Raw genomic sequence first — 19321 nt, 5'->3', positions numbered from 1 at the left:
ACACCTGGATTTGCAGGACTGGATATGTTGTGTCTTTTCAAAATTTGCAGAAAACCAATTAATGATACATTTATGAACTTTGTATACCATTTTTTCTGTTTCTGTATGTATGGCTGGATTGATTACAATACTACTGTTGTCTGCAAGAAGAACTAAATCTGCTTGTTGTCTATTCATTTCCATTTATGAAGAGGAGTGGTGGATCTAAGATTGAGCCTTTGGGAACCCGTTTTGATTTCTCCCCAGTCAGAATTATATCCCCTGAATATATTGTTTGAATTAGTAAGTACAAGTTTCTGCATTTGTTGTGTTAGATATGACATTATCAAATGGTTGGCTATACCATAAATCCCATAAAAGTTCCGTTTATCTAGGAGGGTAATGTGAATCACACAGTCAAGTGCCTGAGATATTTCACAGAAAATACCAACTGACACTATTTTATTATTTAATGGTTGTAAAACCTGATTAGTGAACATGTAAATGGCATTCTCAGTAGAGTAACTCTCCTGAACTTTTTCTCACTATGCATTCTAATGTATTTAAGCAATTATTATTAAATTCATTTGCTACCTGTGACTCTACATTTATTACCTGTCCATGCAATTCAGTTGTGATGTTATTCTGTTTTGTGACCGGCTGTCCTGTGTCTCATTTCACTACATTCCATATAGCCTCATGACTGTTGTAAGAATTACACATTTCTGACATTGTGTGTATGATCCTTGTTTTTTTAATAACCTTTCTTAGTAATTTTGAGTATTTTTTGTAGTGTGCAACTACAGAAGAATCTTTACTTGTTCTTTACAACATACACATTTTTCTTTTCCCTTCACAAGATACCCCTGTAGTAATCCATGGCTTTTTAGGTCATGCACAAAGCTATTTTCAAACAGTTATATGAATTTATCGTAGAATAGATTAAATTTTCTGTTACCATTTGGTTCCTTATAAATTTCATTTCAGGTCATTTCTTGTAAACTATTCTTAAAAAAACATTTGTCCTGGAGTTATTAATTGTTCTAACAAATTTCCTCTGAGGAGTATCCATACTGTAAGGCACTAAATTATTTATCTTGGCTAACTGTCCATCATGATGAGAGAGAGCATTTGCTGCTTGGTTAACAGTTACTTTCTTGCTTTGAGCTTCACCAAAGAAAACATTATCGATTAGTGCTCTTCTGTCTCTACCCACACATGTTAGACAGCTGAATACCAGAATCAAACTTTAGGATTCAAGTAAGGTTTCCAGATCATTTTTCCTGTCAGACTCCTTCAGAAAATCTACATTGAAGTCACCACAGACAAAACTGCATGCTACTTTCTGACAGATAGCACAGTAAAGAATTCGGAATCCTCATAAAAAGTTCAAAATTTCCCAGTGGAGACAACATACAGTTACAGTTAAAAGTGAAATATTTTCAGTAATAATTCACAAGCACACATTTTCTTTGTGCTGATCGCTACAAAATCTACTTGTCTTAATGTTTTTGAACTTGTATTCTGTCTTAATACATGTGAAAACTCTTCCTTTTTCTTTATTAGTTCTGCTTAATTAACCTACTAAGAGTTTAATCTTTTACATGTAACTTATCTAACCCTGTGGTTATGCGGTGCTCAGGCGTACAGAGGATGTCTGACTTTTTGGAGCTTTCTAAAGTTTCCACCAGACAGACAAAAAACTCTTCTACCTTATTACTCAGTCCTACAACATTTTAGTGAAATAAGCTAACCTTACTTTTCTGTGTCTTCTTAAGTATTTTGTGGGGCTTGTTTCAAAACAGGGTACCTGAATCCCAATTTTAACGTAAAAAAGGTTTCTCTCTGACACCATAACCACAGACACCCTGCTTTTTGTGATGGTGGCCCCTGTTATATTATGTGTGAGAACCTTAACCAACCTATCTGTTCCTCTCCTATTCAGGTGTAGGCCATGTCTCCCAGTTGTAGCAACAGCACTTATATGAAATATAATTTCTACTTTTCAGTTGGGCCTGCAGCATATGTTATATCGTAACAAGACATACATTACATTACGATACAAAATGAGCTTACAATACTCCAATATATAGTCCAACAAAATAATTTCTGTCTGAGTATAATGCACTAACTGTACGGAGGAAAAAACACACGAAACCTAAAACACAAATCATTCACAGAGACATAACATTAATAAGAGAAAAAACTAAACAGAAAGCAAATGATATACTCAGTACAAATACTGGAATAAAATAAACCAAATCTTAAACAATAAAACCATAAAATAAACTGTCTGAACAAACAACAATCTAAAAAAGAAAATTCAATCTGGAAAAAACAAAATCCAAGCTTTTGCCATCCCAGGCATATACAAAATTTTGTATAATAACTGCATAACCCTCACCCCCATGAACCATAGACCTTGTCTTTGGTGGGGAGGCATGCGCCTCAGTGATAAGATAGCCATACCGTAGGAGCAGCCACAGTGGAGGGGTATCTGTTGAGAGGCCAGACAAATGTGTGATTCCTTTTCAGTGTGGATGATTGACTGATCTGGCCTTATAACATTAACCAAGACAGCCTTGCTGTGCTGGTACTGCAAATGGCTGAAGCAAGGGGAAACTACTGCTGTAATTTTTGCTGATGGCATGCAGTTTTACTGTACGGTTAAATGATGATGGCGTTCTCTTGGTTAAAATATTCTGGAGGTAAAATAGTCCCCCATTTGGATCTCCGGGTGGGGACTACTCAGGAGTATGTCACTATCAGGAGAAACTAAACTGGGGTTCTACGAATCGGAGCATGAAGTGTCAGATCACTTAATAGGTAAGGTAGGTTAGAAAATTTAAAAAGGTAAATAAATAGGTTAACGTCAGATATAGTGAGAATTAGCGAAGTTCGGTGATGGGAGGAACAAGACTTCTGGTTAGGTGAATGCAGGGTTATAATTACAAAATCAAATAGGGGTAATGCAGGAGTAGGTTTAATAATGAATGAAAAAATAGGAGCATGGATACGCCACTACCAACAGCATAGTGAATGCATAATTGTAGGCAAGATAAACACGCAGTCCACATCTACCACAATAGTACAAGTTTATATGCCAACTGATTTCATAGATGATGAAGGGACTGAAGAAATGTATGATGCAATAAAAGAAATTATTCAGACAGTTAATGGAGACAAAAATTTAATTGTCGTAGGGTACTGAAATTCGATAGTAGGAAAAGTAAGAGAAGGAAAAGTGGTAGGTGAATATGGAACGGGGGTAAGGAATGAAAGAGGAAGCTACCTGGTAGAATTTTGCACAGAGCATAACTTAATCATAGCTAACACTTGGTTCAAGAATCGTGAAAGAATGTTGTATACATGGAAGAGGCCTGGAGGCACTGGAAGGTTTCAGATAGATTATAGGACGGTAAGACAGAGATTTAGGTACCAGGTTTTAAATTATAAGACATTTCCAGGGGCAGGTGTGGATTCTGACCACAATTTATTGGTTATGAACTGTAGATTAAAGTTGAAGAAACTGCAGAAAGGTAGGAATTTAAGGAGAAGGGACTTGGATAAACTGAAAGAACTAAAGGCTGTAGGATGTTTCAGTGAGAGCATTACGGAACGATTGACAAGAATAGGGGAAAGAAATACAGCAGAAGATAGAAGAAGAATGGGTAGCTTTGAGAGATGATATTGAAGGCAGCAGAGGATCAAGTAGATAAAAAGATGAGGGCTAGTAGAAATCCTTGGGTAATAGAGGATACATTGAATGTAATTGATGAAAAGAGAAAATATAAAAATGCAGTGAATGAAGCAGGCGAAAGGGAGTAAAAATGTCTCAAAAATGAGAGTGGAAGCAAGTGCAAAATGGCTAAGCAGGGATGGCTAGAGGACAAATGTAAGGATGTAGAGGCGTGTATAACTAGTGGTAAGATAGATACTGCCTACAGGATAATTAAAGAGACCTTTGGAGAAAGGAGAACCACCTGTATGAATATCAAGAGCTCAGATGGAAAACCAGTCCTAAGCAAAGAAGGGAAAGCAGAAAGCAGAAAGGTGGAAGGAGCATATAGAGGATTCTACGAGAGGGGACCCAAAAGAAACTGGATTGTTGTCATAAAAAATTTATTGATGAACCTTTTTACAAAATTACTTCAGTCACCTTCAGAATACTCTCCATTACATGCGATGCACTTGTCAAGTCTCTTTTCCCACTGTTGGAAGCATGTTTGGAACTCTTCAAGTTTGATATTGTACAGTGCCCTTTGCGAAGCTGTTTTTACCACCTCCACAGCATCATAATGCTCCCCTTTTAGCGTTTTTTTTCATTCGTGGAAATAGGAAAAAGTCGCACGGGGCTAGGTCCGGCGAATATGGAGCGTGGGGAACGACAGACCACATCTGAGATGCCAAACAGTGGGTCACTCTTAAGGCCATGTGTGCTGGAGTTTTGTCGTGATGCAGAAACCAGTCACCTGATTGCCAAAGTTCCGGGCGTTTCCTCCTCACATCCTCTCGCAGACACCTTAAAACATCCAAGTAAAAGTTCTGGTTAACAGTCTGGCCAGGGGTATGAATTCCCGATGCACAATTCCACGAACATCAAAAAGGACAATGATCATAGTCTTCACATTTGACCTCACTTTCCTTGCTTTTTTTGATCTGGGAGAGTTGGGAGTCCTCCACTGGCTTGACGATTGCTTGGTTTCTGGGTCATACCCGTAACACCAACTCTTATCCCCTGTAATCACTTTGTTCAAGAAGTTTGGATCACATGCAATCTTTGTTTTCAAGTCCTGACACACATTCATGCGGACGGTTTTTTGCTCCTGTGTGAGAAGGTGCGGAACAAATTTAGCAGCAACACGGCTCATGTGCAAATCCTCACCCAAAATCCGCTGGCACAATCTCCAAATGATTCCTGTCTCTGCTGAAATTTGGTCGATCATTTGGCGACGATTCTCGTTGGTCTTTTGGTGGACCTTTTCAATGTTCTCCTCATTTTGCGATGTTGAAGGGTGTCCAGAACGAGCTTGGTCTTCAGCACACATCTCACCACGTTTTAAGTGCCCAAATCACTCGAAAACCTGTGTGCGGCTCATAGCATCCTCCTGGATAGCTTCCTGAAGCATTTGGTGTGTTTCCGTTGCATTTTTTTTAAGCAGGAAACAAAATTTCACACTCACTCTTTGTTCTTTTAAAGTTGCCATAACGACCGCAGAGGTAACCCGCCAACAGTCAGAGAAACACAATACCACACTTGCACGTTCAGCTCTACACTGACGCCGTCTGTACAGCTGTTTCATGAAGGTCTCTACTAACACCATCTAGCGTGAGAACCCTGCACTACGTCTACGAGTGGCAGCGCGCTCAGAGTCCGGTTTCTTATGGGTCCCCCCTCATATACAAGGGTGATGTACTCGAGGGCTAGATTGTGGAAATGGAAGAGGATGTAGATGAAGATGAAATGGGAGATGTGATACTGCATGAAGAATTTGACAGAGCACTGAAATACCTAAGTCGAAATAAGGCCCTGGGAGTAGACAACATTCCATTAGAACTACTGATAGCCTTGGGAGAGCTAGTCACGACAAAACTCTTCCATCTGGTGAGCAAGATGTATGAGACAGACAAAATACCCTCATACTTCAAGAAGAATATAGTAATTCAAATCCCAAAGAAAGCAGATGTTGACAGGTGTGAAAATTACCAAACTATCAGTTTAATAAGTCATGGATGCAAAATACTAACATGAATTCTTTACAGACGAATGGAAAAACTGGTAGAAGCTGACCTCGAGGAAGATCAGTTTGGGTACCATAGAAATATTAGAACACGCGATGCAATAATTCCCCTACAACTTATCTTAGAAGATAGATTAAGGAAAGGCAAACCTACATTTATCGCATTTGTAGACTTAAAAAAAGCTTTTGACGATATTGACTTGAATACTCTCTTTCAAATTCTGATGGTGTCAGGGGTAAAATACAGGGAGTGAAAGGCTATTTACAACTTGTACAGAAACGAGATAGCAGTTATAAGAGCCTAGGGGCATGGAAGGGAAGCAGTGACTGAGAAGGGAGTGGGACAGGGTTGCAGCGTATCTCTGATGTTATTCAATCTGTATATTGAGCAAGCAGTGAAGAAAACAAAAGAAAAATTTGGAGTCAGAATTAAAATCCACAGAGAAGAAATAAAAACATTGAGGTTTGTCGACGACATTGTAATTCTGTCAGAGACAGCAATGGAGCTAGAAGAGCAATTGAACAGAGTGGACAGTGTCTTGAAAAGAGGATATAAGATGAACCTCAATAAAAGCAAAATAAGAATAATGGAGTGTAGTCAAATTAAATCAGGTAATGGTAAGGGAATTAGATTAGGAAATGAGACATTAGATTAGGAACTGAGACACTTAAACTGGTAGATGAGTTTTGCTGTTTGGGGAGCAAAATAACTGATGATAGCCGAAGTAGAGAGGATATAAAATGTTGACTGGCTATGGCAATGAAAGTGTTTCTGAAGGAGAGAAATTTGTTAACATTGAGTATAGAGTGGACGATAAATAGTTTGGACAAGAAGAGAATAGAAGCTTTTGAAATGTGGTGCTATAGAAGAATGCTGAAGATTAGATGGGTAAATCAGATAACTAATGAGGAGGTACTGAATAGAATTGGGGAGAGGAGAAATTTGTGGCACAACTTGACTAGATGAACGGATTGGTTGGTAGGATACGTTCCGGGCATTAAGGGATAACCAATTTAGCATGGGAGGTAAAAATCATAGAGGGAGACCAAGAGATGAATACACTAAGAAGATTCAGAAGGATGTAGGTTGCAGTAGTTACTCACAGATGAATAAGCTTGTACAGGATAGGGTAGCATGGAGAGCTGCATAAAACCAGTCTCTGGACTGAAGACAACAACAACAACTACTACTACTACTATTACTACTACTACTACTACTACTATTACTACTACTACTGTGCAAAATTCTGTATCTGTCAAAGAGGAAGAAATTTTAACATTGGTTTCAAAGAACACACAAAAAAATTCCAACAGCAGTCTATGAAGCTTTTTCCAGCTTCTCAGAAACCAAAACCACAAAGCAGAACATATAAAAAATGCATAACAGGTTCTACACAGAATACCAAATGGACATACCATGGGCAGCTTGGAAGAATTGGAAATATATACCCACACAAAAAATTATCCAAATGATCTCCTTAATGAACAGATCAACCTCAACATTTTTCGTCGCGGCGAGGTCTACTTCCGAAATTTCTGTCACCAACTTTCTCTTCCGAATGCGAAAATATTTTGTTGAGCCCAACCTACATAGGTAGGAATGATCATCAAAATAAAATAAGAGAAATCAGAGCTCGAACAGAAAGGTTTAGGTGTTCCTTTTTCCCGCGCACTGTTCGGGAGTGGAATGGTAGAGAGATAGTATGATTGTGGTTTGACGAACCCTCTGCCAAGCACTTAAATGTGAATTGCAGAGTAGTCATGTAGATGTAGATGTAGAAACACAGAAATTATCTAAAAATTTTACTGACATTTTGAAACACAAGAATAAATAAAAATCACACTAAACAGAAAACCAAAGATTGTTGTAGTTACAAATGATAACAAAATTATAATATTAATGAAACACTACTAACATCACTGACTAGCAAAGATTGCACTGTGTAGATACAGCATCAACAAGAATAAGCTGCCATCCCAAATGTCGAAAGTATTTTGTGAAATATTCTATACAGACAAAACTTACGCTCTAGCATATAAACAGTCATCGGTTTAATCATTGATGCAGTATGGGCATCTATTCCAACTAGATGTAAGTATGTTTGCAATGTGAGCTTTCTGTGCAACATTTATAAATGTAAGTATATTCACCAAATGTGACATCTACAGGTTTTCTTGAGTGTGGTGCTGTAGCCGAAACAAGCTTGTGGTAAAGGACGACGATTACTAATTAAATCATTTACAGCTTACCCTAAATTATTCACTACAAAATGTCAGGTTTCATTTCAGTCAGTGGCAGCCTTTTCAACTCAAGTGTTGACAAGGCTCACAACAGTGTCAACTCAGGGCTGGTCATGGCACTGCAGGACCTTCACGGAACTCACATTTGTGTGTGTAGTTGCTACTATTGCTTCATACGGATCACCCCTAATGTGATAATTAATTTTCTTACTCTGGCTGTTTCCTGCTTCACCTACAACAATGACCTAATCCTCTTTTTCAAAATCTTTTCACAAATTCCCTACGTCTGATGTCACCTGGCTGAGGCTAGCATTTGCCTTCACAATACTTGTGACCTGTTACCCTGTTCCTAATTTATCCTTTACCATCTAGCAGCAACAATCTTTTACGATGGTAATCCTAAAAAGAAGGTCTCTTATTTTTTTATAAGTACATATACCTGTTTATTTCTCCAATGGTTTACATCAGTTTACAGCTTGAACATTTAGCTATTTTTTGACATATTCACCATTTCTGTCGATGCATTTTTGTAGACACTGTGGCAGTTTTTGTACGTCCATGTCGTACGAGCTCGCCGGCATGCTGTTCAGAAAGTTATGAAACTCTTCTTTCGTCTCGTCGTCAGAGCTGAATCGCTTTCTGGTCAAATGTTCTTTTAACCTAGGGAACAGGTGATAGTCACTGGGCGCCAAGTTAGGACAATAGGGTGGGTGGGTGATTATGTTCCACTGAAACTGTTGCAGGAGAGCAACGGTTCGCTGAGTGATGTGTGGGCAAGCGTTGTCATGGAGAACGTGTACGCCCTTGCTCAACACTCCTCTTCCCCAGTTCTGAATTCCCTATTTGAGTTTTTTCGGAGTCTCACAGTACCTGTCAGCATTAATTGTGGTCCCAGCGATTCAGCTCCGACGATGAGGTGAAAGAAGAGGTTCATAACTTTCTGAACAGCATGGGAGCGAGCCTGTATGACATGGGCATACAAAAACTGCCACAGCGTATACAAAAATGCACAGACAGAAATGGTGATTATGTCACAAAATAGCTAAATGTTCAAGCTGTAAACTGATGTAAACCATTGTAGAAATAAACAGGTCTATGTTCTTATAAAAAAAATAGGAGACCTTACTTTTGGGATTACCCTCGTGTTCCTACTCCCTTTTTGTGCCAACTTACAATTAGTTTCTTTGCTAGAAGTCTGATGTACCCTCCTGTGACCTACAGCTGGAGGAGATTTTTCCCCTCCTCCTTCAGGTTACAAGTCAAACTTGTTAGATACTGTAAGCTCACATGTGGACTATCCTGACTATCCTATAAATGTTTTCTCAATTATCAGGTAAGATTTCACATTGCATTTTGCTCCCATAAATGAGGCATTGCAAAAATTACCATGAATGCTGTACCACATTTCACTCAAATAACAGTTTCTGATGAACTGAACAAGATATCAGTGTGACACAATGGGATGTTTTTTGAGCCCTTGTCATAGACACAGTGTTACCAATGGCATATTGTTAGGATGCTTTGTTGTTGTGTTAATTTCATTATCTTTGAACATTTACAAGCATCCAGTTGTGCAGAATTGTGTCTTGTAGAAGCAAGGTATTAATGTAAATTGTTGTCATTTACTTGTATGTCATGGGAAAAAGAAGTGAGAAAAGATGAAGACAGGAACTGAACATGGTTTGGCTGAAAAACGAAAGTAATACATTTCCAGGTATAAAGCATAAATAATTTGGTGTTTCATTATGCACCAACTTCTTGCAGGGGGGACCCTGTGTGGTTAAAAGTAAAAATTGAAACCGTGCAAATAATGTGCACATACATGTCTATTGCTGTAGTAGATAAAGGTTTTAAATAGACAAATAAATTCAGCCACAAAGGTCTAATTGTAGTGAACGTAGTTGTCCAGGAAGAAAGAAATGCTTGAGCATGTCATCTCACAGATGGAGCATTACAATGATTAGAGGAAAGAACAAATAAATATTTTTCTTAGCAACTATGCTGGAACCCCATATATAATTGTGTGCAAACTGGGTGCCAAAATGTCTTGCAGGTGAACAGAAATATCACAGTATGTTACTGTATAACGTAATCACTTTCAAATCTCCTGCTCCATGGTACACACACACCAGAGACAATGAGATCTGATCTGACCTGTATGCTGTAGAAGCACACGGCATGTACAATGTTTTGAGTACATGTTCTCAGGTCCTCTTCTGTGTGACAACGGATGTCCTCTTCAAGGTCTACAGTGCAGCATGTCCACAGAGCATGATACCCAACCCTCATAGTTTCAAATGTACCATTTTCTTGCAGCTGTTATTGTGGTAGGGTGAACGTGTTATGTGATGTCATAATTAAAACAGTGGCTGACAACAATGTCCTCTTCTCAGCTTGTGTCTGTACTGTGAACTGGGAGATTTGAAACTGATATGCTTTTCAAACCCATTTTATATCCAAACGATACATTTCTGGACATGGGTTCCTTATCAGAACTTCATTTGCTATAGCCTCTAAAGCCTCTAGAAGCCCATAATAGGAATTTTGAATTGCTCTATAAAAAGGTCCTGTGATTGATCAAACTTATTTATCAAATTCTCTGTTTTCTATGTATGGCATTGTCAAACAAACATGTAGACCTATCAGCAAAGTTGGCCAAAATTAACCTCACTTTTGAAGCAGCTTTCATGAAATTGCAACAAATACTGGTAGAGGTCAGACCTAAACTATTCATTTACAGAATTTTCAACATCAGCTAGTAATTGCCTTATAGCCATTGCCCATTGATTTAGGTTGCTCATTAATCATTGTTTTTGTATTTTGAAGTGAGTGAAGAGACTAATCCTCAACCATGTGAGTTTTCTATGTCCAGTAATAAAAATAGGTTATCGGTACACACACAGGTGGACCAATACCATTTCTGTTCCTTGAACTATGTGGGCATGGTAAAATGTGTAATTCATATTTCTTTTTACCTCTGGGGAGTGAATGGAGGAAGCTGTGCAGGTGAAAGCATGATTCAGATTGGCTCCAACAACATGAATACACTCACCTGTGTGGGAACTTTTGTGTAGTTAGTACATACATCAAGACGTTTTGTGACTGAATATATGCAGCATTACACATTATTAAAAATGTCTGCTAGGAGATATACTTCTAACTATGTTGCAAATATTCTGTTTCACAGCAACTGAAAAATTAATAAGGATTTTGAATACAGCTGTACATATTTTATCATGTAAAATAAGAACAGCCTCATACTGCTTGTAAATTTTAACCTTCAACAATAATAGAGGGAGATGCAGGGCACGCAGAAGTGATGTATGCTTAATATGTAGACTACAAGGTGAAAATAGAATGCAGATGGAAGAGGCCCAGCATTGCTCATGCTGTGCAGTTGCTATACCTATGCTTTATGCCTCATGTCAAGTATCTACCTTCAAGAGGTTGTGAGATTACTTTTGCAAGAAACCGGCCAGACATAGTACAATGTCTTTAGCAGTGGTCACTATAGTGTTATTACACGTGTTATTGTTGTATTGTGAAAGCTGACTGTGGATACAAAACACCTGTAATGTGCCATGTCTTTCAACCCCAGTCAAGTTCAAATGAGTGTGCAGAGTACCCTAGCAAAAGTTTACAGACAGTGGTTTGATGTAACATATTTTGTTATGTTATTAAATATCTGTATTCCTTATTTTCTCTTTACAGCGCTGTGTAGAGGAACAAGAGGCTAAACTGAAGGCATTGACATCCAACATACAACAGTCTATTGCAAAATCAACACCAATTCGACAAACAAAGTTGGCATATGTTGACAGTATTGCCAAACCGCCACGGAATGTGGCAAAGCAACAGGTAAGAATATTACTGTTTTTTGTTTGCTTTTTATCTATAGTGAAATAAGTTAATAAATAGTGGGTTATTTGGTAAAACTATTCAGCATAGGTGAGTGCGGTCATATATTGTATAGATCAATCTTTTGGCCGTGGTTGCATGTGGCTGAAACGTAGGTCTGTACAAGAACAGAATGTCATGGTTGCATACTCAAAACAGTTTTATTGAAATAGCCATTGAAACCTCAGCTCACACAAAAGTAGTGGATTGTTTTGAGAGACATCACTGTGCACTGCTGTACATAATCATTATGCTAATATGTTATTTGTTAATAAACAGTACACTTGGTGAAAAGGGTTTATATCTGTATTTGGTATGGAACTTAACACCACTTGGGGAGCGATTGGTGTAATAAGTAGATAGGGAGTAATGGGAATAAGACCTTGTGACACTGGAAATCAGTGATCTGTTTTATAAGACAGTAGGGATTATATGACGTGTGTGACTGTAACAGCCACATATAATGATTGTTATTGAAATTTTAGAAAAGCTTTAAGACTTTCTTTTATAAAAGAGTGTGAAGGTTTGGCATGTTGATTTTGTAACTCGTGAGGAAGTGAGCATTACCATCTCAGAAAACTTTAATTCTCTTGCCAATATTCAGAAACTTTTTCACGTGTCTTCTAATAAAACTATGTAGAAACTTCAGAAAGTAAGTTACACACATCGTCCCACATTAAGACCATTGTGCAACAAGAGTGGCACATTGTCGGAAAAGAGTACATGTTCCAGGCTTCCAGCAGACACATTTTTGCTACAGTATAAATAATAGGTGCATCATAGTGTCAGAGTCAGAGGACATGGCAACAGAAAACGTACTGCAAAGTTGATGTATGCAGGACAGTATTATCCTCATGGGAATAACATCTAAATTGTACACTGAGTCACTCTTAAATTGAGGCGATATATGAATCAGATGCAATGTCATGTCCAGCCATAGTGAAATGGTGCCAACAGTTTGAAGAAGTCTACACAGACATGGGTGATGCTGATAGGGAAGTGCGTATCTTGCATCAAGTGACTTCTGTCTTTCCTGCAAGCTGCGAGAAAATCTTAGGGATAAGAATTTTTTTAACAATGAGGAAGTTCAAACAACAGTTCATGAGTGGTTCTGTCACTAAGGATTTCTGTTGTTAAGGAACTGAATTATTGGTAGAACATTCTGATGGGTGTTTACAAAGACTTGCTGATTATGTTGAAAAGTAGTGTCACACATCTGAGTCACTCTGTAGTGTACCACAGCTTTCAATAAAAGTCACTTTGCCTGCTACAATAATGTGTGACTTGTTGAAGTCTCCTCGTGTAATAAGACTATAATAGCATCATACAATGAGTCAAATTTTTGAATTTAGAAGAATTAAAGACAAATACAGGATGAACAGGAAAAGAAATAAACAGAAAAGTAAAAACAAACTGGTATGCCTTTGGTAAAATGGCTCTGAGCACTATGGGACTCAACTTCTGAGGTCATTAGTCCCCTAGAACTTAGAACTAGTTAAACCTAACTAACCTAAGGACAACACAAACATCCATGCCCGAGGCAGGATTCGAACCTGCGACCGTAGCGGTCCTGTGGTTCCAGACTGCAGCGCCTTTAACCGCACGGCCACTTCGGCCTCCTTTGGTAAAGAAAGTAGGGTGTCCTAAACTAAGCATCCAGTGGGTTGAAAAGGAAATTTTACATCTGTGTGTTCTTCTAATTTTGCTGCATGGTTTCAAAATTCTATGAGCATTCATAGCCATTTGACCAGATACTTCACAGCACAATAGAGAGAACTGACAAGGAATTTAGCATAGAAGTAGAACTGAAAATAACTCTATTTGCATGTTAGAGGAAGAGTTTTGGTGTAGTAGAAATACATTCTCTGGTTTTGTTTTTCCTTTTCCAACCAGTTTCTGTAGCTGCTAGTTGGCCACGAGCGTAAATAAACTAAAATTGTGACTGACAGAGGACATAGGAGTGGTGCCGCCTCCTCTCAGGGTAACGATTCTACACCGGTGTTCTATGTTCCTGTGAAAGCAGAACTTGTGCATGGTCATAGGGATTACCAATACCTCCTGGTGTTGTGAGCTTCATAATTGAACTTCGTGATTGACTAGCATTAGTCTCTTCACTCGTTTCAAAATGCAGGAATGATGATTAACATGCAACCCAAATGATTGGGCAGTGACTATAAGGCAGATGTTGCTGATCTTGGCAATGTTGTAAATGAGATAGTTTAGGCCTGACCTCTACCAGTATTTTACGAATCACAATTCAAACCACCTGCAACCTAAAACTGTCATGTTAAAAGTACCTGCGTTAGATCAACTTTTCAACTTTAGCTACCAGACAAATGTATGCATTTCTTTGTCCTATGTTACTAGGTTCCATGGCTAAGTCGTATGTTGCATTACGTGGGGTTTATCTTGGACACACCATTTGATTGTCCACTGTTGGCATGGCACCAGAGCATTGAACACACTAACACATCATTGCAGTCATCCACTTTTTGTTTTTCAAACACACTCTTATACACATTATCTTTCCAAATTGGGTTTTGCCAGTTGACACACAATACAGGTAACCAAAAATGGATTACGTTTATATGCAGAAAATAAAGCTATTGATAAAGCAATTCATCCAGATACAATTGCGCTATGAAAATGCGCTAGCATTTGGTAGGTAATTTCACATTTTGAAGGTAGAATTTGCATCTATATTTGCATTTATTGTAAAAGAGAGACAGTAAAACAAATAAATCAGGGAGTAGATAGGAGTAGAAGACAAGATTGTGAATGTAAACAAAAGCACAGTGGTTGTTTACTGTGGAACCAAGTGCACCTAAGTATTAGATGATCACACTTCTATTGTGTGTGGGAGTGAGGGCGCTTTGTGTGGTTTATCATGAGTTTTTAATTTGATATTCCATGGGGACACACTGAACCACTTGATAGTATATGCATAACTATCTTGACATAATTGACAGTGCGATACAATTTTTTTAGTCATCACTGTACATGCTTATTGTAAGGTCACCATGTGTTCCTGGTAATATCTGTGGGAGGCCAAGTGCAATAATATTGAGTCCAGATAGTACTGTGTGTGTGTGTGTGTGTAAGCTGGGTGAAATATCATATTGGGATTATTTTGTAGTCGATACCATAAGTTAGTAGTTACACATGGTTCTGAAAATAATGTTGCTTGAACACCTCCGTCTGATGAATGAGCCTGCAGTGGCTTGAAAATTATGTTATCGTAAATGGTGCAATAAATCATATCGAATTCAAAAAACAAATGGTTGCATATAATCTACATAATCCACTATTTACAGTCACAGTTCAATATCTGCAATGGATATAATTACATAGGTAGTCACTTAGTTTATCTTCATTCAATACATCTCGATTACATTACAATTTGCATGTGCAGAATCTCTATTGAAGTTACTTTCTGGACAATTTCATTAGCAAATACTCTTCCTTAATCTTTCACATATGCTGTTACCTGGCGCCCTTATAAAATGTTCACACTGACATGTCAGGGTCAGCCACTGTGTAAATTATGTGCATGACAATGTTATAAACTATTTCCAAGTGAATGTCTAAATGTTTTGTACAAAGTCTCAATAGATAAAACACCATTGATTCATCAACTGAGAGAGTGTAGAATAAAGTACAGTTCAAACACAAGAACAAGCAAGAGACTAAAACTTTGTTTAAGGAAAGTCACCAAATAGAGGAACTAATGAACAGTGCATATTGAAGTGTTATACACTGTAGTCTGTGAGAAATCTGTGTGTCCAGATTGGGAGGATTGTTACTTTTAAAGGGTCAATCAAATATAAACCATAATTTTCGTTTATGTGCCCTTTTGTAAATGGAGAGCAGTGTAATACTTGCTAATTGTTGCTTTCGTTTCCAGTGATTGTTCTTGATAGCTAGAATGTTGTTGTACTGTTTCTTTAGTCATAATCGCAATGTCAGAGCAATAGGAATCATCATTGTTGCACAGTGCATTATAATCAAGTTTCTCACAATAGAGGGCATGAAACTATTCAGAATTTTGAAAATACTTGTGCTACATATGGCACAATCAATTTTTTTAAGGACAGGAAACAGGTAAGAACGTAGCTATCTGATGTCGCTTGAGGACAAGCGTGACTGATTTTTTATTTTAAAGGAGTTCCTCTCATTGATTTTCTTCATGAACGTTGTATAGTGAGAACACCGCATACTATTGTCAGCTTTTAGGTCAAACAAAATATGCATATCAATGATATGAATATAATAGAGGGAAACTTTCCACACAGGAAAAATATATCTAAAAACAAAGATGATGTGACTTACCATACGAAAGCGCTGGCAGGTCGATAGACACACAAACAAACACAATCATACACACAAAATTCTAGCTTTCGCAACCAAACGAATCTGCTCCAGTCTGGAATCCCTGAACCATTACACCAACAACCTGAAAACAGCTTTCGCATCCCACAACTACCCTCCCGACCTGGTACAGAAGCAAATAACCAGAGCCACTTCCTCATCCCCTCAAACCCAGAATCTGCGACAGAAGAACCACAAAAGTGCCCCACTTGTGACAGGATACTTTCCGGGACTGGATCAGACTCTGAATGTGGCTCTACAGCAGGGATACGACTTCCCCAAATCCTGCCTTGAAATGAGATCCATCCTTAATGAAATCCTCCCCACTCCACCAAGAGTGTCTTTCCGCCGTCCACCTAACCTTCGTAACCTCTTAGTTCATCCCAATGAAATCCCCAAACCACCTTCGCTACCCTCTGGCTCCTACCCTTGTAACCGCCCCCGGTGTAAAACCTGTCCCATGCACCCTCCCACCACCACCTACTCCAGTCCTGTAACCCGGAAGGTGTACACAGTCAAAGGCAGAGCCACGTGTGAAAGCACCCACGTGATTTACCAACTGACCTGCCTACACTGTGAAGCTTTCTATGTGGGAATGACCAGCAACAAACTGTCCATTCTCATGAATGGACACAGGCAGACAGTGTTTGTTGGTAATGAGGATCACCCTGTGGCTAAACATGCCTTGGTGCACGGCCAGCACATCTTGGCACAGTGTTACACCGTCCGGGTTATCTGGATACTTCCCACTAACACCAACCTGTCAGAACTCCGGAGATGGGAACTTGCCCTTCAGTATATCCTCTCTTCTCGTTATCCGCCAGGCCTCAACCTCCGCTAATTTCAAGTTGCCGCCGCTCATACCTCACCTGTCTTTCAACAACATCTTTGCCTCTGTACTTCTGCCTCGACTGACATCTCTGCCGAATCTCTTTGCCTTTACAAATGTCTGCTTGTGTCTGTGTATGTGTGGTTGGATATGGGTGTGTGTGCGAGTGTATACCTGTCCTTTTTTCCCCCTAAGGTAAGTCTTTCTGCACCTGGGATTGGAATGACTCCTTACCCTCTCCCTTAAAACCCACATCCTTTTGTCTTTCCCTCTCCTTCCCTCTTTCCTGATGAAGCAACCATTGGTTGCAAAAGCTAGAATTTTGTGTGTATGATTGTGTTTGTTTGTGTGTCTATCGACCTGCCAGCGCTTTCGTATGGTAAGTCACATCATCTTCGTTTTTAGATATAAAATATGCATATCATCAGAAAAGGTGTGCATTTTGAATCTGGGATGGGACAGTCCTTCATGATAGCACACAGATCCACACAGCTGCCTGAGCTCAACAGAAAATTCAGGACTTGTTCCGGACCACGCTAGAACATCCTCCCTACAGTTCGGATGTATCGCCCTGCAATTTTCACTTGTTCGAACTACTAAAGGAAGCAGTCCAAGGACATAGATTTGATGATGATGGTGCTTTCATCCTCCCTACAGTTCAGACGTATCGCCTTGCAAATATCACTTGTTTGAACTACTAAAGGAAGCAGTCAGAGGACATAGATTTGATGATGATGGTGCTTTCAGAGGTGTTTGTGGAAAACTGGCTGCTGCCACAGCCACACTCATTTTATGAAAACAAGATCAAGAAACAGCTTATCTGCTGGGCAAAATGTATTTCCTGTTCAAGAGACTATATAGAAAAATAAGTTCCTATGTATGAATTTTTCTGAAGCTTAATTAAAAAAAAATGGTTTATATTTGCTTCACCCTTGTAAATAAGATTGCATGGAGATGCCCTGTGTCTGCATTATGGAGTGTAAAGGGTTAACTTGGACTGCTTCACTGTTGCAATAGGAAACTGGAATCTGGGAGCTTTCATAAATTTTCAACTTCATACTAAAGAATAGAAAGTACTTCTTCTAAAATTCTGTTATATTGCTCCTTCCATTACAGTTGGAATATGTAAGTTAACACTTCATATTCTGTTAATGTTCGTACATGTGATATGACACTGCATTAATTCTGTTTGGCATTAACAGATGACAGTTCTTTATGGTCTGACAGCTAACTAAGCACCACCTGTCTTCTGTGATATCAGCGCCATTGTCATTTATTTGATAGTGTGCCCTGTTTATCCAAGACAGGGTATCGTAGCATGGAATAACTGCCAAGCCAACAGGCACTGTGAAGTGTAGTAAAACTGTCCTCATCATCCCACCTTGAAGGCACTTGAGAGCCATCCGTACCCATTTACATGCGTAAACAGTAACAAAACTTCCAGGCAGTTTATGATTCTAATTTACTTAACTAATAAAATAGTTTTTAACTGTTGCAATCATCGTTTGTCACTTAGGCGGACGTTGGGTAACACATCACTTTACTCCATGTATCTCCACCATTAGACAAATGATGTTGCCACTATAATATAGTGTACATGGATAGTATTTGTAAGTATGAAATCCCATTCGTATTGTAAAAAAGTGCAGAGTAACTAGTTGTTGTTACATTTTCAAATTTTAAGCTACGTTAAGTGGAATCTCTCCACCAAGTATCAACTCATATAATCAAACTTTGAATCACTAAATATTTCACAGCTCTAACTTGGCTCATCCATAATCATTACCACAACAAGATCTGGCAAGCCAGTTTATACCTCTAGCTTACTCTGTAGTTTCATATTTAACTAAGAATAAGCATTTCTTGCATAATTATTCTAAGGAACATCGAGTAATGATCATTTCCTGTCCTGAATGTGCACTGCTTTACTTCTTCTGGAAGTTACCTATTTATTGTTTCATTTTGTCCACACATGGGGACTACGCTACAGAGAGAGCAGATTAGTCAGGTGCACCTCTCTCTTCATCGTAAATCCTTTTGGCAAATCAGAGTAAGCTATTAGCTTGATTACTGACACTAATTTAAACCAAGCTATCCTTACAAAATAATCCATGGTATACTTGCAAATTATGCCACCATAATGATTACAACACATACTTATTCATTGTCATAATTTAGCAAGAGGAATTACATTCTTAAGGCCAAGGATGACTTTTTGTAGCCTACTATACTTTCTTATTATTGCATACATTAAAATGTAAATATC

The 19321-nt window shown here is 38.6% G+C and overlaps 1 protein-coding gene across 2 annotated transcripts in view; it reads left to right on the top strand.

Moving 5' to 3' along the window:
* Positions 1-19321, top strand: part of LOC126236348 (transcription elongation factor B polypeptide 3) — a 168731-nt gene that overhangs the window by 92705 nt on the left and 56705 nt on the right. For both annotated transcript variants that reach the window (XR_007544898.1, XM_049945580.1), the window contains exon 7: positions 11673-11819. Coding sequence is in view for 1 of the 2 variants with exons in the window: in XM_049945580.1 (XP_049801537.1) it covers positions 11673-11819 (147 nt within the window). In the remaining variant the exon portion in view is untranslated. The remainder of the gene's footprint in view (positions 1-11672; positions 11820-19321) is intronic.

This window comes from Schistocerca nitens, chromosome 2 (genome assembly GCF_023898315.1).
Source record: "Schistocerca nitens isolate TAMUIC-IGC-003100 chromosome 2, iqSchNite1.1, whole genome shotgun sequence".
Taxonomy (NCBI): Eukaryota; Metazoa; Arthropoda; class Insecta; order Orthoptera; family Acrididae; genus Schistocerca; species Schistocerca nitens.
Note: the sequence above shows the minus strand (reverse complement) of the source record. Positions and strands in the feature narration are given on the sequence as shown.